The sequence below is a fragment of the Haliaeetus albicilla genome, chromosome 10 (assembly GCF_947461875.1).
Source record: "Haliaeetus albicilla chromosome 10, bHalAlb1.1, whole genome shotgun sequence".
Taxonomy (NCBI): Eukaryota; Metazoa; Chordata; class Aves; order Accipitriformes; family Accipitridae; genus Haliaeetus; species Haliaeetus albicilla.
This window is the reverse complement of record NC_091492.1, coordinates 21,785,220-21,807,699: the sequence shown is the minus strand read 5'-3', so window position 1 is coordinate 21,807,699 and position 22,480 is coordinate 21,785,220. Positions and strand designations below refer to the sequence as shown.

General features: G+C 41.0%; 1 protein-coding gene across 2 annotated transcripts in view; it reads right to left on the bottom strand.

Annotated features, from left to right (window-relative positions):
• The window catches only part of GLG1 (golgi glycoprotein 1), an 89,186-nt gene that overhangs the window by 22,171 nt on the left and 44,535 nt on the right, over positions 1-22,480 (bottom strand). For both annotated transcript variants that reach the window (XM_069793796.1, XM_069793797.1), the window contains exons 4-10: positions 19,809-20,024; positions 12,943-13,146; positions 12,222-12,293; positions 9,744-9,927; positions 7,683-7,897; positions 1,211-1,332; positions 444-545 (exon numbers count right to left, since the gene is read on the bottom strand). In XM_069793796.1, coding sequence (XP_069649897.1) covers positions 444-545; positions 1,211-1,332; positions 7,683-7,897; positions 9,744-9,927; positions 12,222-12,293; positions 12,943-13,146; positions 19,809-20,024 — 1,115 coding nt within the window. The remainder of the gene's footprint in view (positions 1-443; positions 546-1,210; positions 1,333-7,682; positions 7,898-9,743; positions 9,928-12,221; positions 12,294-12,942; positions 13,147-19,808; positions 20,025-22,480) is intronic.

Sequence of the window (22,480 nt, the reverse complement as noted above, 5' to 3'; positions counted from 1 at the left end):
GAAATGGAAGCAGGGAGCCTCTCACACAGTGGCTCTTTGTTATACTTAGTAGCTTAGTTTTCTTCAACTCCCATATTGTAGCACTCAAGAGCAGATAAAACTAGCTGCCACCTGCACAGAAAGTGACCGTCAACTTCAGTACGGCCAGAGAGACTTCTTTTAATTAAAGATGCATTGAATTTCAGAACTCAGACTTGAGACACTTTTTAGGGTTGCATCATTTCTAAGTGAGTACCTGATTTAAGTGGGTACCACACTTACTTTTTCTAAGCAGCTTTTGCTTCCACTGTTCTAGACAGGCATTAATGCCCTACAGACCTGGCATGCTTAAAAGTCCTCTTTTGAACAGAAGTATGCTATACTGTTTTACAAGGAACTGCTAATGAATACAAACACTAAATACAAGCATCAAGTGAGGATAAATTTTGTTTTACAGCACTCACTTCCAATCACGAGATATAAAATACTGGAGCTCCAGGAGTCTATGCTCACAGTCCTCTACCATCTTCTCAGTATACAAGTGCTCCATCAGGCAAGACAGAATCCTGCAAACAGAAGAAAAAAGTTAGGCAACAGACTGTTATAATCATGCTGAGCTTCCTTGCAACAGTTGGTGTTGCCAAATCTATGGTTCATTGGAAAGACTGGTAAGACATTCAAACACAGTGAAGATCTTTCTCTTCCTTCAAAAAGGTTACATTGAAAACAACTGTATAACACATTTGTACCCTCTTAAATTCCATTGTTTTAGTTATCTCAGCAAGTCTGATACACGACAAAATCATAAGGAATATTTTAAATAAAATTTGGCTCAGGAAACAATATATATCAGACCTGAAGATAAAGGAGACATTTGTCTCTGCAGTATGGGTTTGCTTAACTGGTCTTTCAAGGCTTGTTACTTTTCTTTGTGATATTCCTAGACTTACGCAGTAAGAGAAATTAGCACAACAATTGTTACAAATTTAACCTAAGCGCCTGAGATTGCTATGTCCTTCACCAGTGCTAAAACAGTCCTGTTGCAAAAATACTAGCCTGCTTATGTGGCAAGAATGAAGACAGAGCTTGGTTTACACCAAACTAGCAATTCATACAGGGTTGGAGAAGTCCATCGTTTCTGGACAGGTTTTAGTATTTATACTGGTCAGCAACACAACCTTCAAGGATGCCCAGCAGAAACAAAAATGAGATGTACCCGAGAACCACCTACATTGGGTCTCCAGACCGTATGTGCTTGCAGGCAGTCTGTATCACCGACTCACAGGCCTCATTCAACGCTCGGTCAATGCGGTAATCTGCACCAGGGTCAGTTTCTTGAATCAGTGTTTGAAGCTAGAAGAAAGAAATTGTGGATAGGAAAACAAATAATTATCAAAACGAGAGCACTTACAACTTCTCAGTGTGGCAATTATACACCGATAACAACACTACCAGGTATGACCTCTGCTCTATGCTTGCTTATTTCAAATGCTTGTGCTGCCATCTCAATTACCACACATGGGAGTCCAGTGCTGCTGGACCCTAATTATCTTTATGAAGCAGCCCAGGAACATTGGATGAGACTGGTCACACACTGAAGGTCAACTTTATACCTGGACCACTTATATACCAATTTACAAAATGGAACTGGTAAAATTTGAATATTGTTATTTTTGATCCATACTCATCCAATAAAGCTGATGATACAAACATGCAATTCTGTCTCACTTCCATGAAGACTATCTATTGTTCTAAATTGAAACCCAAACCAATGTTTAAAGACCAGTTGCCTAACTACAAACAAAGCTTAAAAATGTTTTTTAATTCCCTGGAGAGGACACAAAAGTTTCACAGAAATACAGGATAAAACGTCCCGTTCTGCTGGCCCATGATATATCATTTCCTCAGGTATGCCTGCGCAAGCTTTTGGAAGCCAGGTAACCACAATTTGGTCTATATTAAACAATTTTTAATATATAAAAAGATAAAATTTTATTATTATTATGAAAGTATATATATTATTATATCACACATATACACATAACAAAAGCAGGGCATCAGTTTTTATGTACTTAAGAGAAGCCATGGTGTAAGTGAAAGATGAAACCAAAAACTTTCCAAAGATTTAGAAAACAGGTGTGCCAACTGGAAGCTGTGATATCCCTGCACTCCTTTTGTGACTTCTAAATACTTTCAACTGTCATAGGTAAATACAGTATGAACAGTTTCATCAAGTCCTTTCTTTTTGTCAAACAGTTATTCTGATTAAAGCTTCAGAAAAATAACTGTCTTTATTAATAAGGAAACATAATTTAACATCCACAGCACTGAGCTTCAAAATCAGATCCAGACAGGTCTCCTTCACACAGCCCATGATATCTGAACATGAATTTGGGAGGCATCTGTGGGGCCACGGGAAGGGAGTTTGGGTAAATCTCAATCTCACTTAATCTATAGTTTTGAGAAGGGTAGCTTTCTGGGCCATCACTCAGCCCAGGATCCTCATGTCCCACTTCATCTCCCACCAAGCTGTGAATTCCCAAAGACTGACATAGGGCAATCATCATCATTTGACAGGCAAATATTTTTAGCTGACAAATTTGGAGGGGAAAAAAAAAAAAAGGAAAGAAAAAAAGAGCTTGCTTAGAAGGCAACTGCACACCAACATCAAATGGTCTATGCTGTTAACATCCTAACACTTAATGATTTTTGTTACTCACCCCCAGCCCAACTAAATCAAATGCACAGTTATAATTTTATCCTCCATCTTTCAAAGCCTGCACCTGAGCACCATCCAGGAAACTTTCAGGGGCAAAGCCCTAACATCACAAAATACAAAGAAGAAAAAAGCATCAGAGAACTGGAGAAAATACAAGCTAGTACAATTTATCCAACAGGAAGCTTGTAATCAAACGGACAGACCACAGACTGCCTGGGAGGAACGCAGGATTTCCTGCAACTTGGTCTTGGCCAAAGTTAATTAGGTCCAGCCTCAGCTTCTAAGGGATGAAGGCAGCTTGGAAGAGAGCTGCCTAGCAGGCAACAAGCTGTTGATTCAAAAGTTCTTCTGATATTTTCACTTACTGCTACTACTAATACTACTACTATTAACAATAATTTATACAATTCTGACAGTGGTCAAACAGAAGCTAATACAGAATCCAGTCCATAACAGGGAGCCGCACTTTAACCAGTGGGAGAAGTGATACATGCTTTACAAACTTTTTAAGAGTCAATGCAAGAAGGAGAAGTATATGGTAGTTCTCCTGGCATGCACACACAGCCTGCATGGGCGGGCAATACTCTGCACATAAAGTGCTGGGCTCACTTCATGTCAGATGTTTACATATAAAAAAAAGGATGAAGTATGATTATTGGAATTACTCCCTCAAGGACAAATGGGTGAATAAAACCTCAAACCTGACACTTTCTTACACACAGAGATTAAATAAACTGGCCAGAGTATTATACCGGCAAAATTCTTCTTCAGGTCTCAGTTTAAGTGGTATTTGTGTTGCTATCAAGTGGAAGAGGCCAAAGCGCCCTGGGTATGACAGCTGGGAAGCGCCAGATCACCTCCCAGTCTCTCTGCCCTGTTTTGGGCACTACTGCAGGATTCCCAGTCCTGATCTTCAACCACATGCAAGATATGCAGCAGTGAGCCAGCTGCCCTGACTGCAGGGGCGAGGGAATAATTTGACACCATAAAAAGTGATAAAAGTGAAGGTTTTCTCCCACAACAAAGCCTTGCAGCTGAAAAGCAGCTGCATAAACTTTATAGTCCTCTGAACTTTCATCCTGATGTGGAGCTAAATTAACAATTAACTATCAATTTATTAGCTGTATTAGAAATCAGAAGCAGAAATATCTGCCCTTTGAGAAAGGATTATAGTTTTGCATGCTCAAGGGACTGAACAGATAAAGACGAGACCGGAGGAACATAAAAGCCACATATTTGAAAAATAGTTTGCCAGCAGCTCTAGTATAAAATATTGCTTCCACTAAGCAACACCATAGGTGCTAGACACTACCAGTACAGCTGTAGACCTTTTATGGGCTGATGCTCACAATTAAGGGACACATACATCTGCTATTTGGTGACCTACAGCATCGCAGACCCACCCTCCCGACATGCAGGATCTCCATCTTTGAAGAATAACATAACAATTACATTTGCAGAAGACTATTTAATGACTGGAACATATCCAAGCTGTATATGCTTCCCCAAAGCAAAGAAGAGCTTGTTTTACATGGGAAGACATGCTCCAGAATTAGCATCTGCTTACAATGATTTTTTCTTAATAAAATGCATGCCCCTATAGAAGTACATCAATAGTATAAATAATAGGAGCCCCATCCTTTGCTTCAGAACAGGCAGAGCATCTCCAAGACAGCAAAGCCAAAGTGCAAACAGCCCTGAAGAGGGCACGTTGCTAGAGCATACCTCTGATATGCTGGAGTGAGCAAGGTACTTGAACCCACAGTTAGGCAAGATATGGCAGACCAAACACCCAGGAGTTGTTTTTTTAACTTAGGCTGAACAACTCATGTTACACAGAAAGCCATCGTTCCTCTACCATTTACAGAACTTGGGCATTTTAGCAAGTTCACTGATCAAAACCAAGACAAAAAACCACACAGCTCTTAAGACGTTTGGGTCTCGGCATGCCTCTTGCTCAACAGCACGGTTAATTGCAAGTGCAGACTCATATGCGAGAGCATTCTGGTTGAGGTGTCACAAGAAACGAAGCCCCTCAGATCAAGAAATCAGGGTCTGAGAAAGCATTTACTTGACAGTTTTGAGTACAAAGAATCACTCACGTTCCTCATGCAGGAAATAGTACAAGCAGAAGCTCCTGCAGGAAAATAAAATCATGCCAGTTCTTCAGCTATGTTTTGTTTAGGGATTTTTTTGGCATTGTTTTTGGCAGATGGGCAAACATCTTCCTTTCATAAGGCAAACAGAATCAGAATAAATCTTGACAGGCAGGACAGTAAGTAAAACCAGATCCAAATTAGATGCTTCCCATTCCAATTTCCCCAAGCAAACTGTCTAGGCAAGCACATCTGAAGAATTTCAGGACTAGTCCTACTGCTTTGAGCTAGCCAGGAAATCAAAGTGCTGTATTAGCATTACCTACTGATGCTACTAAAAGCACAGAGACATGAGTTTTTGACTCCACATAGAAAAGACAACATTTGGAGATGGGCCCAAAGCTCTGCAGCCAGTTCTGCTGGGACAACCCCAAAGTAACCGTGTTGTTTTCCTGTTTCCTCAGGTGATGAGGTAGATGCCACAGACCAGTAGTTCCAACAACAGCAGCCACATCTAAGTTCAATCTGAGAGCATCAGCACCATGTTTCTGAAATAAGAATTGCCCAAGAACAGCAGAAAGCAAGGACCAACATCAGTCAGCTTTGGTCCAGCTGGACTTGGGCTGAAGCCATGTGGACCAAGCAGTAGCCAGGAAGCAAGCAAGCACGAAACAGCTGAAGCAGCCATCCTATCTGCAGACGAGGAGCCTTTGTACCTCCAATGTGATAGGAGTTCTCACTGACATTACATTGTAGACAAAAACCCCCAAAACAAAACAGTCCATGCTCTTTGATGCAGTCTGCTTACTAGTTTTTGGAAATCCTAACACAGATCAATCTTTCCTCCACGAATGAATTTACCAAAGCAGCACTTCCAAGACATCCACATGTCACAGACTGAACTGTACTGACACAAGGCAATGAAGAAGCTGAGAAATCAGCTTCAGAAAAGCATCAGTGGCTCAGCAGAAGCGTGTGTCAAAGATGCTCTCTAGGAACCCGAAAGGAAATTAAGTAGCTCCAGCTACTATGAAGCTGATGGGCCTCTAACTTGCCTTCCTCACAGCCTGTCATATGGGTCAATCTCATATGACAGGCAAGTTTGAGTCTCTTGCACAAGCCACACAGTACATGGAAGGGTTTCAGACAATATTCTCTTCCTTACAAAGATAATTTACCTACCATAGAAAGCAAAAGCAAGAAGCTCATTCTAACACAGTAAATCAGAACAGAACAAAACCACTGACAGCTGAGACAACCATTACCATTCACATATAAAAATATCAACAATAAGTGATTTAGTACTTCAGAAGTCGTAGGCAGCTATATAATAGTACTGTGCCAGTCCTCAGGAACCCAGAGCATTGGAATATTTATCCCATTCTTGCAATCATCCATTTCCTCTTGCCCATAAAAATATGGACAAACTAATCCTATTTTATAAAATCAACACTTAATTTGCTCCTGCTGTCTTTTTCACAGAGAACAAAATATAGGTCATTCAACTTGAAGGGGAGTCATGGACAAGCCCTGCTGTTGCATCAACAGAAAATTAAAGCAGTAGCTTAAGTATAAGAAAATCGAAAAAAAAAACCAAAAACCCTAGAGATTTCTACAGATGTTCTTTTTCCCCACAAGTCTGAATTCTCGTATCACTTTTGGGGGTCCCCTGCCCTGACTTATGACTTGCTCTGAACATGCCCTTCATGATCTGGAAGTTATTCCCACGATGAACTGACCTTGCCACAATTTGCAAATAATCAAGTTCTGAGGCAGCAAGTTCAATTTCATATTTAAACAGAAACAAGTATTCAGTTTTTCACATAAATCTTCCAAAGCATAAGCGATGCACTACAGCTCACTGCAAAAATGACTCAAACCGTACAGCTGCTGCACCGATACACCTGGTATTTATGCAGAAATAAGCTTCATCACAAAAGCATCCTATGCCTTACAAAAATTTAAGAGATACTGATTTACCTTTGATAACATACACAAACTGGCAACATTTTGGGCTCAGGCTTTAAGCTACATTTACACTGAAAATGGAATACAGTGGTTCCATATACTCCAGGAGGTCAAGAGCATGCATCTCCTCAAATTCCTACATCAGCACTAATAGCCACTTTTGGCATTGATATCACTTTCCCAGGCTCATGGGCCATTAAAAAAGCAGGTATTAAGTACAAAAATGTAATATCACATTAAAAGGCACTAACAAGTTTGAACCAATATTAAATAACTGTTTTCAATTTAAAGAGACTACAAACAGGATGCATCTAGGCCAAAATGGAGTTTAAGCAAGGCAAAAGAATTATCCCATTTTAAAATGGTATTTTGGAGAACGATGACATTTCCTTCAGTGGCTGCAACTACAATGACGTGCAGCAGTATGTTGTACCTACCTGTCCCTGAAGTTCCATTTCCATTGTTTAAGCCAAATGAAATCACAAAAACAAAACTGAGTGGAAAAGTGCTTTGAGAAGATGTAGTGCATTTCCAAGGACAGGGCATAGGGGGAAAAGGGAAGGAGAGAGAATGTTTTAGAACTTATAAAAAAGCAAGTTTCCCTACATCTTGCACCCAGGAGAGAATTCCATGACTTGAAAGCTGCTGGAGAAGAACTACTGAAGATCCAGTACAAAATCCAGAGCAAAACAATCCAAAATGTATTTTTTGAGGAAAAAAAACATTACTAATTTGCTGCTAGATACCAAGTTACACTTCATACCATGACAATTACACAACTGCCTCCAGCATTCACTGGTACCCAGCAGAGCCAGACTGCCTTCAGCCAAATCTCCATCGCAAGGCAAAATGTTAACAGACAAACCAGTGCTTCTACCAACTGAGCAACCTAGAAGCAAAGTGATAGAAAACTATCTTACTGCCTGCTGACAATTCAGGCCGACGTTTCCCTTTTCACCCCGTACTACTTTCATCAGGCAATGCAGGGTGCGACCTTTCCGATGCAGGCCTGAGCAGTGGTGTTCGATCTCCCCTCGACAGCTCAGGATTATTTCTGGGCTCAGTGAGAAGTCTTCCATTAGCATGCGCCGGTAATCCAACATTTCACCCTGGCACTCGCTGCTCACTTGTCGACCTGAGCCAAAAGAAGATGACATGATTTAGTATTAATGCTTAGCAGAGCCCTTCTTGACCTATGCTACCATCATGTTGGAAGAATGGGAACAATGTCCACACTCTGGACAACACCAGATCACAACAAATGTGCTAGAGTGGACATGCTGGAGATCAAACCAGTTCTTATGGTAGCAGCTCCTGCCATTTGACTGAACCTGTAAAATAGCCAGTTTATGGATTCATACACAGTTTTGCAAAAACAGGTCCTGAAAGATTAGGAGTTTCATATTACAGGAGTTGCTTTTGAAGAACAGCTGAAAGCACTCAGTGGACCTACAGTTCTGTACCACAGGCCAGCTCTTCCCCATATGCTCAAGGGCTTGTTTTTCCACCATAAAAATGGAAGTCACCTATGGTAACTTACCAGCTTGATTATAACTGGCAGAGGCATTTGTCTGGACAGCAGGTTAAACATTTTCTGAGGAACAGGTTTTCTAGAGCAATAGCATGTACTTGCTCAGGAAGCCAAAACACAGAGTAAGTTACCAAGAGTATATACAGAGTGTCTAACAAACCACTGCAGTTGCACAGAAATCTAACTTTAATCAGTGCTTAGGTCTGCTATAAGCTTTCCTACAGTCCCCATGTGGACATTTTGTTGGGGTTTTTTTTCAATCAAAAGGAACATGCCTTTTTTGCTGTGCCCTCCCCCTAGCCCCCATCACAAGCTATTCATACATGTACAACACCCCATGCAACAGAGGTCCTATACCTCAAGAGGGGCTCCCAGGCATTATAATGCAGACACGTGGAGGTGTGTGGAATAATTAGTGTTCCTCCTGGGCTATGCTTCCTGCATGAGCCACAGGCTGCAGAACCTGTTCCACCATGAAAGTGGAAGTTAATAACTGAACAGCAGTTTTCTACATGTAATTCAGGAAAGCACCTGCCCACTGCAGAGAGAAGGAAAAACCCCACAACTTTTCCACAAACAGCGCACAGCATTTCCGCATCAATCAGAAGCAATGAGTTATTCAAACTCACAAATGCACAGATTGCTTATGGTGTGACGGCAGCCTTCCCCTCCTGTGCCAGGGGCATTACAGCATGCAGCCCTGCTGCTGAATCAGAAACCAACCAGCTGCATGCCAAGGGGGAAAGCAAACAATTCTCCAGTATAACTCTAGAGTATATAATGTGGTGTTTTACATGTTATGGAAATTTCACAGAGAACCTTTAGCACGGTCCTGCCATATAGGGCCCTCTAATGCCTTTGGGACAGCTGCTGATGTTTGGGCATCTCCAGCTTGCACTAACTTAAATGAACAAAAATAATATTCTCACACTTACCTTCCTTCTATATAGGAAAAACTAGAGTTAGAGAAATTAAGGCCTTTACCCAAGCTACTGACTGCAAGGCAAGAACATTACTTACAAGAGGCAGAGGACTGAGTATCTCTGGCTTTCCCTGAGTGATAAGAAACAGGTTCTCTATTCTGTGTTTTAACCTAGTAGCATAGTTAATGCTTACTACATAAAAGAGGAAGAAAGCTGCTTGAATTCATAGTGAATAGAAGGATTTGCAATTACACATCACCCGTCCAAGTGGGATTTGCTATTTTGCATTTTAAACTTCTTGTCTACACAACAGGAGTCAGTGTTAGAGATTTACTCAGCTATTCTGATCTTTAAAACAACAGTGATGAAAGCATTATGATGAGAAAACTTGCCTCTGAACCAAAGTTTGGAGAAGGTTACTTGGAGAAGGGGACTGTAAATACATGTTGAAGCTGAAGGTCCAAGAGAAACTTAAAAAATATCAAGGTCCCAGCAAGTCACAGTTCTCTTGACTGAACTCCACTTACCTCTATGCACAGCAGACTCTAAGCACATCAACAGATAGGAAAGCCTGGCTTCCCGAGACCGGGGAAGGTTCTCCACATTACAGCGGTACTTCTTCAGATCACTTTTACAGGACTTTGCCAGCGAGTAACTGACTTTGTAGTCTTGGGCAATCAGCTTCTGGCGAGTCGTCAGCGCATCACGACACTGCAGGAGACACATTGGGATGGCTGAATGAGTTTCTGTGCACTGGTGGCAGAGAGCTAGATCTGCTGCTGTTAAATTTTCAGATTGTGTTTCCAAAGATGACTGATGCTTTAAAATTCATACATTTAAGCTAGACTCCAGTCAAATTTCATTTGTCTCAGAAACCACACAGTTAACAATGCACACCAAGGTCAACAGATCAAGGGTTTTAAAGGCAGCAGCTCTCTGCAGAGCACTTCTTAAAACTGCACATTCATCCAGCTTTTTGTGAAGAGCTATGGCTGAGAGCATGACTCATTCTTGATAACTAGGATCAGTTGCTGACATTTATCCCAGCTGTGGTATGCACTCACCCCATGCCCTCAAGAAACATCTTTTTCCAGTCGCATTTACAAAATAGCGTGTTCTCTGCATTTGTTCTGCAACATGCCGAACAGATGACAGCAGACAAAGCAGTCTAACCATGGGAATTTCTAGCCATTTTCCACAAGTGATGAGGCTCACGAGGATGCACTGTGGCCAAACCTGAACCCAGCAGCTGCAAGAACAACCCTCTAAATTTCATCCAAAAAAGGGCCTGTAAAAACACTGCTACGCTTCATAGCTTTTGGTTTAAATTTTATGAAAATTAAATCCGAGGGTGGCAGATAATTCAGAATAGTTCAGGCAAATTTGTCAATTCCTGGACTATTTGAAAGGAAGGAAAACTGTGCATGTGTACAGTAGGGAAAACAGGGAGCAATCTTGGCAGAAGGAACAGAGAAGCCCTATAGCCCTCTCCCCTTCCTTACATCAGGTTTTTGACTTTTGTCCCGCTCCCTCCCACATACCTACTCCAGGACCTCAAAGCCCTACTCCAAGATATTCCCACCTCCTCCCTCATGCTCCCATCCCTGTGCCATGACTGGGACCTTGGGACTAGACAGACTTAAAGCTCTGGACGCAAGGAGATACAGGCTCACAGATAACTCACCCCCTAAAGCAAGGAAAGGTCAGGTACAGCCAGAGAGCCCAGCCTGGAGAGTAGTTTTGGATTACACAAAACAAGCCACCTACTAGGCAGCTATTGTCAGCTACATGTGTATGCAGCAGCCGATGCCATCAGCAAGGCACGACATTTTACTGGATAACAACTTCTACAAAACTAGTGACTTTGCAGATGGTCCAACTTTGGCAGCTACAAGAGTGAGACCTGGATTTTGTGTTCCTCCTGCTCTGCAAACCACACCCTCAGAGCATCCACCCCTCTCTCCCTACCAAGTCATCTGCTACAGTTTTGCCTAACGTCTCAAAACCTTACATTCATATCTTAGCTGATCATGGAAAAGACCCCTCAAAAACCACCACTGTCCCCTTACAACCAAAAACAGGTTAAGCAAAAATAGCAGTCCATTTCAGTAACATACTTGTACAAAATGGAGCTTTCTTTCAAGCCCTCAGGGATCACACTCTCAGTTTTGAATTTGTTAACTGGAACCAAGCTTTCAGATAGCAAACGCATTTAAAGAAAAGGAAGTGAGTCTGGTCCCTCCAGGCCTCTGAATCAGGCTCCTTCAGCGGAGCTTCCCCCAGGAGGGCTTTACAGATATTCATATATTCATCTTCGTATCCTTTCAGAAAGATGATATAATTCCATATAAACCCAAACACTATGATGCTGCTTCCGCAATGACTGAAGGCACTGCTGCCTTCCCAAAACACCTACACCAATACAAACTCTTTTCAGGACTGGCTTTCCAGAACAACTTTTTTATTGTTGTTGAAAACCACATCTTCAGCAAAAACATAAAGGAAACTCCAGTAACTGAACTGTGCATCTTTCCCACAGAATTTGCTGCTTCATAGTCAGACATGCATAGCCTTGAAAACAAAAATGAAACACACATAGCTTCCCGTACTGAGGCATTTGGGCTGTTTTGTTTCTAATCTGTACATTATGACAGCATTTATCCAAGGCTTACCCCAGCATGGTGCGACTTCTACTTTAAACACTCAATCACAGTGCTACCACTGGAGCTCCAAGTCTACCTTCCCAAATTACCCACCCAAAAGCTTTGATTTATTTAAATCCTTAACTTTAAAGGCTGTAACTTGAGTACAATTAATTCAAGCCATCAGTACGTAGCTGGAAACACAAACATATCGAAGTAAAAGCATCTGTTAAAGCAGCCAGTTATCTGACCACATAGATGATGGATTTTCCTCAACACTGGAAAAGAATAATGTAGCCTGGACTGATGAATGATCTGATGATTTCTACATTAAGGATTTGTCTCACTGAAACAGATACCTACCTTTTCACTCATTGATTCTTCAAACTTGTGATTAAAGAGGCACTTGTAGACTCGGCCTTCCCCAGCCTGAGTCTGCGAAACAGAACAGTAACATTTACCATTAAAGATAAGACTTTTAATGCTTAACAAGCAGGCTAAACTACACCTAAAGAGATTTATTTTTTAAACTAGAAATATATTAACTTTAATATTTTGAATTACAGTGACAGCTTCTATACTATAAAAGTCTTTTAAATTTTATTGCATTAAAAAAATCTGGTCATGTTCATCATCCTTTTAGTGAGAAGACACTCAGCTGATACAAGTAATTCAGACTGAACAATGCAGCTTTCCAGCTCATCTTGTGAGAGATAAGGAATGCTGCAAGTAGTCAGACCAGGTTTACCTCGTGCAACAGCTTACCGCTGCAGAAGGCGGCAGTCACTTACCTTTGTTGCCTCCTCCCCATTTGAGTCATTCCACTCCGTCACACCAGCTCTGATGGCCATTAAACCACTTATGCCAATTCAGTTCATTAACCCACTGGAAATAACGCTTGTTTGTTGGGTGAGTGAATTTAATACCACATTTATTGCAAAATGACAACTACAAGGTGTCTGTTTTCAGTATTACATGATCTCGCTCAGGCTCCACTCTACCATTCCACTCCTCCTTTCCAATGGGGTTTTGTGGGTTTTTTAACCAATTACTGTAGAAAAACATGCAAGAGGAAACTACTCACATTTTCACAAAATCGTTCTCTATCATCTCGGCACGCAAAGTAGAGATGACGGTCCAAGTGGAAGTCATCCGAAGAGAGTTCAGCTACACGAAGAATTGCTTTCTTACACTGATCAGAAACCTGAATTCGAGGATCAGTCTCCTCTGCCTCTTTTACCAGGCCTTTTTCCAGGCATGCCACCACCTCTCCTTGCGAGTGGGCATCCTATGTGAGAAGAGCAAGACACCTGTAACCAACCACTTACGTAATCAAGTGATCTGTGAATCTGGATAAGCACCGCATAAATTAAGTGACAAACTGTCTACACAGAGAATTCCAAAAGTTCAGCCTAAACTGCACTTACATTCATAGGAGGCAACAGGTAATATCTGTACTATCCACACACTTTATACATCACCATCCTGCTGATGGCCACGGTGAAATCCCCTCCTCCAATGCTCTGGGTTTGTTTTAACATGACTTAATGAGATTATCGCTACTTAGTCACACTGCTCAGAGCAGTTTACCAAAATGGCCAAATTATCTTTAATCTGACATAACTCTCTTTGCACCATGGCAACAGCAGGCAACAGCATCACATTAAGAACATACTTGGGGGAGAGAAAAATCATAGTTCCTCCTTGCTGAGACAAGCCTTCAGTTTGGGTGGTGATAATTAGTGATGCTAAAAAGGCCACAAAGGAGCTCTGACCAAAGCAGGCTTCTCAATGCTAATTCCTCCATTAAGGTGCTAAAAAAATTCAAAGCATTCAAGAGTAGACAAAGTCTCAGACAAAGCAGTTCTGGCCCAATACCATACACCACACCCACTGTCCCGCAAGCCTGAAGACAACTTTCGGCTATGACCAGCGACTTCCAGAGAGCCTGTGCTTTGTATGAAAGCCCAGAAGAGGCAGGGCAAGGCTCTGTTTAGTTTCCTACATCCTTTTTACATGTTTAGAAAGGGAACTATACCCCCTCTATACCCCCAATTTCTCTAATAAACAAGAACTCTTCTGGAACAGATCTCTCAAGGCTTCTGCAAGTTTTTCCTGTGAAGACCACCTTAATTTATGCTGCTCTGCTGTGAGAGAATATTGCTATTAAATTTATATCAGACTACCTGGAGTATACGACAAGCCATGAATATTTGCATACATCAACCTGGCATTTGCAGTAACCATTTAGGAGCTATCCCTTCAGCCCACTCTTGCCAAGTAGATTCATCCATTGCTGCTGCAACAGCACAAGTAAGAAAGCAGTCTCACTAAAATATGACTGTGACTATTCAAAGCCATGCAACTCTTGCAAATCTTTTTGTTCTGACCTGTTTCCTCAGGCAGGCAACCTTTCATTCCTGTTTTAACTCTGCTACACTTGGAGCACAAGCAGAACTGGCCAATTAAAGTCATAAACACAACCCAGAAGTATCATCAGTTTAAAAGGGCTAAAAGTAGTTTTCCCCTTAAAAAAGGCAAAAAAAACCCCAAAACCACACCCCCTAAAACTCCGTATTTTGGTTTGCTCTTTTCTTTGAGTGGGAACTGGCCAACTCCACATGCTGGCCAGGTATCAACATCTTTGAAGAAATATAATTATAATATTAACAGTCCCTTTAGGACTGAACCCAAAAGGGATCCGAGGAATACTAGTTAGCAGTACATTCACCACATTACTTAAAATTGTCATTTATCCATAACCACACCAAACACACACACTCTTCCACAAATCCTTGTGGTCACTCATAGGCAGTAATTACAACTGAGGAGCTGGCAAGCATAAATGATTGAGAACAACCATTTTAAGCTCCTCTGGCAGTTTTTTGCTCCAGCCTAGGTGAGGTTGCAGCTGGGAGGCAAGGCAGGCCAAGATTACTCTCACTCACCTGCAGCCTCCCCTTGCAAGCCAGCAAAGGCGGCACAAAACAAGTTTTCCTGGTAGGAAAATCAGAAGTTTCCTGGTTTCTTGAAGCATGGGTCTAGATTCCTGGCCAGAGTCATGCTATATACGAAAGTGAACCTATTTTTGATAGCCTAGTGAAAGTGGATTTCCATATGCTGGATACTGAATGTTTACTGTTGCATTTCAGGGACACAACATGAAATGACTAACTTATTGCATTACTTCGCAAATACAATTTTTACATTTGGGTAGATCATCTTGTGGTGCTGTCTGCTGCCCTGTATTAGAGCAATTTTAAAACATATCAGACTTAACAGAAATAGAAACACATGCAAGTCAGCACAGCTAGCTCCTGATAGATGCAGTCCTGCTCTTTTCCCCACCTCCAGCATTCACATGCCTTCTTGTGGTGCCATTAGCATTCCTGCTCTCTGTTCATACTTAAATGCCTAGCCTGAGCAAACTTAACTAAGCAGAGAGTACAAGCTCCTGGCAAGGTAAAAGACCACCAGCTTACTGTATCTGTTCCATAGATCAAAAAGGTGTATAAAAATCCAGATCAGGATGTATGCTTATCACCATACTGAAGCACAGGATAACTGATCACAGCTTTACAAGGCTTTAACTATAAGCTAACACCTACTGTATTTAAGATTGTACAGTCTCTTATTGCAGACTGGAGGGGAAGGCAAATGTGTGTGTGGCTGGACTCAACCACCTTTTTCTAAAGTAGCTAGCCATCAAAAGTTTGACAGGCTTATCCTAAGAAGGATGTCAGGGCAGCTTTGACACACACTTGTGGTACCCTGCATCACTTTGCGGCACTCTGCCACACAGAGCTGCCTGCTCCCACCTGCACTCCACATGCCACCAGTCCCGCAGGACCAGCTCAGCTTCAGAGGCACCAAAGCTGAGGGTTGGCATCCCACAGCATGAGCTCTCCCGGTCCTGCTACAGCACTGGCTGCCTGGTGCGTAAAAGGGTATAAATGCCTGCTGCAGCCCTGCTGTAGAATGAATCCCAAAGCTTTTCCTCTACCCAGCACCCCATTATCAGAAAGCCTCTACCTTAAGAGTTGAAGACCTTTAAGTGTATTCCACAAGTCAGGACTCCCCAGAATTGCTGTAGGGGCTGACAAGAGTCTAGGCCTCATTCCTCCATTGCAACACACTGAAATACAAGAGATTAAATCTAAAACACACATGGTTTTTTGGAATTGTTGCTTCACCACCACTATCAATCTTAAATGGAGAATTTTAACTGAAAGTTGCAAAGAGCTGTTAAACATACGAGATAATTATCTAGTCTGGAGTGCCTTGAAACTCTATACAGTTTTATGAAAGGATACATATAGATCCACAAAGGATACAAGCAGCTTTCCAGTACTGTCCTACGGGACTTTGAGCCACAAAGAAATGGAACTAAGTTCTAAATTTGCCCAAGCAAACCCCCTTCAGCACAATGCTTTGGGAGATTTTAATTCTCATGACCAAAATTCAAACTCCAGGCACATGGGTTTAGGCCCAGACAATTTTAAAAACCTTGTTCTTACTATTAATTTTCCATCAGATTCACACACACTCCCAACTATAGTTTAGGCTTTGCAATTCTTGTTTATTTTTTTGTCGTTTTCAGAAGTTCCACAGGAAAAGACTTTATTCTGTCTGAAACCCGACATGCCTCAAGTTCATGACTGTTCTAGCTGCAGACTTGCAGAGAGAAGCTAAAAAGGTGACCAGAAAAGAGTCAAGAGTAGAAGGGAGCAGCAGGCAGAAGGGTAAAACATAACCTGTCTTATCAGCACAGCACCTTGCACTGAACAGCTGTGCTGACTTGCTGGAGCCAGAGCAGTCAGGCTACAGAAAACCACCCAGCAGATCTATCACGAGTTCCAGTTTGGGACTCCACCTGCCTAACCCGGACACCAGGGCTACAGGGACGGCTCTTAGATTAGCTAGTAGTTCAGTTGATAGTACACTGCTATAATACTATATTAGTAAACAAAGACTGAGCTGAATGTCCTCATCTCTTCCCATTTAGACTCATTTCTCCTCTGTGTCCAGTACTTCTATGAAAGCAGGCAAAGAGTGAGAGCAACTGTACTTGAAGCACTTAGGGGTGGGGGTGGGGGGAATCAAGAAAACAATGGTCTCCTAATGTGTCTTTTTTTAGAAATCTGAAAAATACTATTATCTGGTAAAGTACTACAACAGATGTGCAACTGACACTTATGCAGCCTTCATTATGGCAAAATAATCAATTCCAGTTTGGACATCATGGCTAAATCCAGCACCTGGGCAACTATACACTACCCACTAGTTTGATATAATCCTGGACATTACCAGGATCAGTAAAGCAGCTCATTCTGATAGGCAGCCCAAGAACAAAAACTCCATTGCAATTACCAATTTCAAATTAGATCTCTATTGCATGAAGACAAAGCAAGCTTTAAAAACCAGGAGACCAAATTCACTATAAAGCACAACAGTCAACTGGAAAGGTGACTGAAACTACTATTAAATATTTCTGCATTAACTGGAAGGAAAAAAAAAACCCTACAAACAATTCCACAACACAGGCATATTACAAAACTTAATGCTTTCAAATGACATATCTACAGCCTTTCTGCTATATCCAGCAAAATGAAGTCTACAGTCAGATCGAGACTTCTAAGCTGTACTTTATTGCTCTTAGAGTAGAAAACCAACAAGAAACACGGACAAGAAAGCACAGAAAGTACCACATCAGAAGCAACAAACACAGCAGGAACAGAATTCAATTAGGAAGTAGAAAGCAAGCTAAAACAAAAAAAGGAAGTATAGAAAAGGAAAACAGTTAGCTAGCAGAGGGGCTTCAAGAGGCAGGGTAATTCCAGAATACCTATTAAAGTGACCTTTACAGTTAAAAATGCCAGTTTATCCCGGTTACTATGATGAAGCTATCATATTGCAATCTACTAGCCACCTGATGTGGATGGAGTTAGTGGTCTAGCAGTGCTTATTTCCATTAAAAAAAAAGAAAAAAAAAGAGACAGATGAATCTCTTCCCCCATCTTCCTCCTTAGGTGTCCAGGTCCTATTTATGAAATTCACAGTCACATTCAGTCACACAAAAGGGTAATGACTGCTTCTCTACAGGCAACTCTCAGAAGCTACAGCATGGAAATAAAACCTCAACCAGCATCTGACAGGAGTATATTAGGTGAGATTCCTCCAAAGCAGAAAAGGGATTGAACAGAACATCAACAAAAGAAATGCTTGCATAGCCATTTATAGCTGTTTCCATAGCAGTATAAATACTTCAATTGCTTTAAGTGCCAAGGATGACAGCATAACAAAAGACATCATATGACAGGCTGCGACGCTTTCACAAACCAAGGCAAAATATTCTGGGTTGGGTACCAAGAAAGTGAGGAATATGCACAAACCACACTAACCCCCATAAAAGGTTGGTTAGCAACTCACTTTGCTATCCCACGGAAACTTGGTGACCCAAAGGTTGCATTTGTTTCCCTCTCCTAGATGCCTTGTGGCCTTAGTCCCCACAGCCATCCTCACCCTTCACCCACCTTAACTTCTGTGACCAACACAGTGGGTTATGCAGTTACAAACACAAGCCTGCCAGCACTGGTTTCACTTCTATTAGATGAGATTTGGCTTAGACTCATGAAATCCAGGCTACTGTACCCTTCAGTGCTACCATAAGTATTTTAATTTATTTTAATTTGGTCAGGCCACAGGTAATATGTAGACCTGACACCCAGGACTCCCATATTATACTTCTGATTCTTTACTGACTGTTAAAAGCAATTTCTTATTTCATGAGGTCCTCCAGGCCAGGATTAGGAGACCCTTTACTTCATGGAGAAAGCAAGTTACTCAGCTGTTACTAGTCCAAACCTGTGGTGCCTGCAAGTTCCTCCCACTTCTAGAGCTGCTATTGTTCTTTAAAGCAAGTACTTATTTTTGTGCTTTCTGTTGTTCAGCTAAGCCTTCTGGAATACATTAGCACTTCAATTAACACACTATGGATGTGAAGCTGCTTACAGCAGCTAACATCTCCAACAACTAGGAAAACTTTTTTTAACCAGAAAAGTGTATATGTTTTGTTAAACCTTTTCACCTCCTTATTAATAGCTGATTTAAGAGACTAATTGTTAAAGTGTAAGACCTATAATTTAAAAAGCACTGTAAAAAGTTGATAGGCTAATTTTTACTTTGTCCATAAATATAAAAACTTACTGTAAAAGAAGCCACTCATTCCTGCCACACTACATAATTGCTGCCTGCATTAGTTATGCTGAAGTAGACAGGGAAAGACAGTGCCTTGAAAATAACCCTACATCTAGTCACCACAAACTGCTCTTTGCATCAACCTCCGCTGAAGTCACATATGGCAAAAGAACACTGATTTAGTAAAAGCAGTACAGTGTTTAAGTCTCTACTACTAAAATATGACACTAGGTAATACGTGCCCTTCAACCGTTTTTCAGGTGGGCAGGGGAAAGGGGAGGCAAACAGATATAAGCTCTTGATCCAGTCTATCAACTACAGCCTGAGAAAACAGAAAGGGTTATAGCACAGGCCACATCACCTTGATAACCTTCTTGCATCAGACCTGACCAGACTGTGAAATAAGCCTAGCAATAGGTCTGCTTAAATCTATTGTTCGGGTTCATCATATCAAGTCAAGCCTGACAGAGCGTGATCGAAAAGACAACTACCTACCAGTTCACCTGTAGTGCGGTAAGGAAAGACAAATGAAAGTCATCTCCGAATAGCAGTCCCTCATAGAGGAACAAATGCATATTTATTAAAGAGGAACTATACAGAATCAAAACATCACCCTTTTCAGACAGATGAGGTAATACATATATTTGCTCAGTTGCAAGTAAGGCAATATTACTATAGCAGAGTCTCCACATAAGTTTCCTTATGTGAATGACTTTTACAAGCCTATTGACAATCTACATGTTCTCTGAATACCTTTTCTCCAGGTCGAATGCTGCCACATTTCAGGAGATTGATGTCAGCCTTGCAGTCATCCATGAAGCCACAGATCAACCGATAATCACTGAAGATAATGGCTGTCATTTTAGTGATGTACTGATGGCACTGGTATTCAGTGATGTTGCCTCTGTGATCCACCAAACATGACACCAAAAAGCCTTTACCAACTGGTTCATCTGCACACTCCTTGATCTGTTTAGAAAAAAGAAAAAAAATTAAAATAGAGTGGCTGCAGCTACTGAATTTAACCTTCTTAACAAAAAAAACCAAACAAACCCATCCTCCAAGAAACTTGCATCTGCAGCCTCAAAATCTGCTGGCAAAGAAACCCTCTAGGCTTTAGTTTGATTTTCAGCAAGTCAGAATACTTGAGAATATTTCAGAAATGAGAAATACATCATGTGTGCCAGTATCTGAAGAAAGCAAATGCAGTGACCTTGAGGATTATAAACCCTCTTGCTCAATAGTCATCTTTCATAATAATCACATTGAACCCCTGCAATCAAGTGGATTTGTAGGAAAAAATGCTAGTTTGACAAACCTTTATTTAGAAAGCTGAGCATACTACAACATCACTAAATCATACTTAGACCCCCATTAGTGACCTGACCTCGTACAATATAACATTTTGGCTAGAAGTGAGACTGATCAAAAAGTCAACACTGTATTTATTGAACTGTTTATAACTTGCTGGAAGCTGAAAATTACTATAAAGGAAAATCCTCATCAAATTCATTTTTATCAGGCTCTTATAGGAACTGATGGTTGGTACTAAACCATTTTACTCAGTGGTCTAAAAAAAATAAATAAAAATCACAGCTAACAAAAGCTGAAAGCTGTGCAAGGATTGGAAAAGCAGTGTACATGAACAGACAGGTCTCCAATATAAATCGCAGCCTGCACTGCTCAGGGAATCAGTCAGTAAGGCCAAAACCATCACCTTTGGAAGTAAAAGATGCAGACAGTTTTGACAGCATCTTTCCAAAGGAAGTGGAAAACATGGTTACTTATCACTTAAGGACGCTCCCCGAGGAATCTTGCAATAGGAACAGTGCAATGCCTTGCTCCAAGGAGTATCGAGATTACACAGACTCTTTTTAACCCTAGGAAGCCTGTGTTGAAATACTTGCCCGGTTCTTGTGTCCCCTGTTCAGGAGTATGCTGAAAATTGCAGCCATAATGATGCAGAAAGCATGCTTGACAGCCAGACACTAGAGTGCAGTGGTGACAGTTTTTCAAGCAATAGATACGTGGGTTAACTCGGTTACATCAAAGATTTGTTCCTGTACTAATACTGAAGGGCTCATCAATCTAAAGGGAGATCCATGGCAATCAATAATCCAGGCAGGTTCAGATACCAAGCAAGGGGGGCAGTGCTAAGGGAACAGGCAGGGAACCATTTTATCAGTTCTCAAATACCAAGTTGGAATCTTTATACTGGAAATTTTAGAAAAAGGGAGAGCCATCTCTAGAAAGATATATTCCAATTCAAACAAGAATTAGCTCAGGGCATCCCATGACAGACTCATACAGGTCAGACTAGATGAATAAAACAGATCTCTTTGCCTCAGCTTATGCGGCCATTGCTTTCTACAAAACAAATAAAACATGCAACATTTTAAACGCCATTATGTGAAGGCAGATGTAGGCTAGTAGAACATTTTGTATTTAATCTATATAGCTATTGGAAAAACATAGTTACTAAGGTTAATGTAATTGTTATAGATAAGGCATAAAATACATTCTGAAGTGAGAGCACGTATGATTCATTGCAGGGTGAAAGGGAGAGAGTTGAGCAAGCTTTCTCTGAGAAAGCCACATATTCAGTTTGGCTCTACTGCAGCTCAAGTACCACGAGCAAAACCAGCACACAACAGCAACATGCTGGTTTTGGAAGAGCCTGGCTTTGGAAACAGCCCCAGAGCATCATGGCCTGAGTCAGCGAACTGCATAAAAGCCCCAGCAATCATGTTATTGCCTGGCTACTTCTGAAACAACCACCATTATATGGTAGCCAACTATAATTCTAGATTAAAACTATCACCAGAACTTACAAAATCACAACAGTTGAGAAAAAAGTTTATATTTATATCTATACTTGGCTGATAAAATTAAAGGTAGACTTTTCAGAATATACCCGGTTGGGACAGTCACCAATTCCCAAATGACTTTTACTAGAAATTACTCTTCTAGTTGTACTTTGTTCTTAATACAAAACAATACTTAAAATCAGAGCTCAGTCACCAGCACGAAAACTGTTACTGTGAATTAAAGAAAAATATTAATAGGCTAATACTGCATGTCAGCAGTATATTCCCACTACATTAGTTTTAAAGAGTGTTTTGCAAGTACTTTTAAAAATTACTCAATAGCTTATGCACCTGCCTCAGTATTAAGTATCAGAAGATGAAACACATGAGATTATTTGTTACTTATGCAATACTTTTTTTTCTTTAAATAAAAACCACTCAAACAGCAGAATACCAGCAGTTCATGTTCTCATTCACCACAATTATAAGAGGAACACTGGTGGTTAATGTACAGCTAAAATGCTATGCTCTTCCCACTGATTTTCTACATCATATCCCAGATTTAGAGGCATCATTTACAACAATGCCAGACTGTCACTGTACAAAAGTGGTAACTAA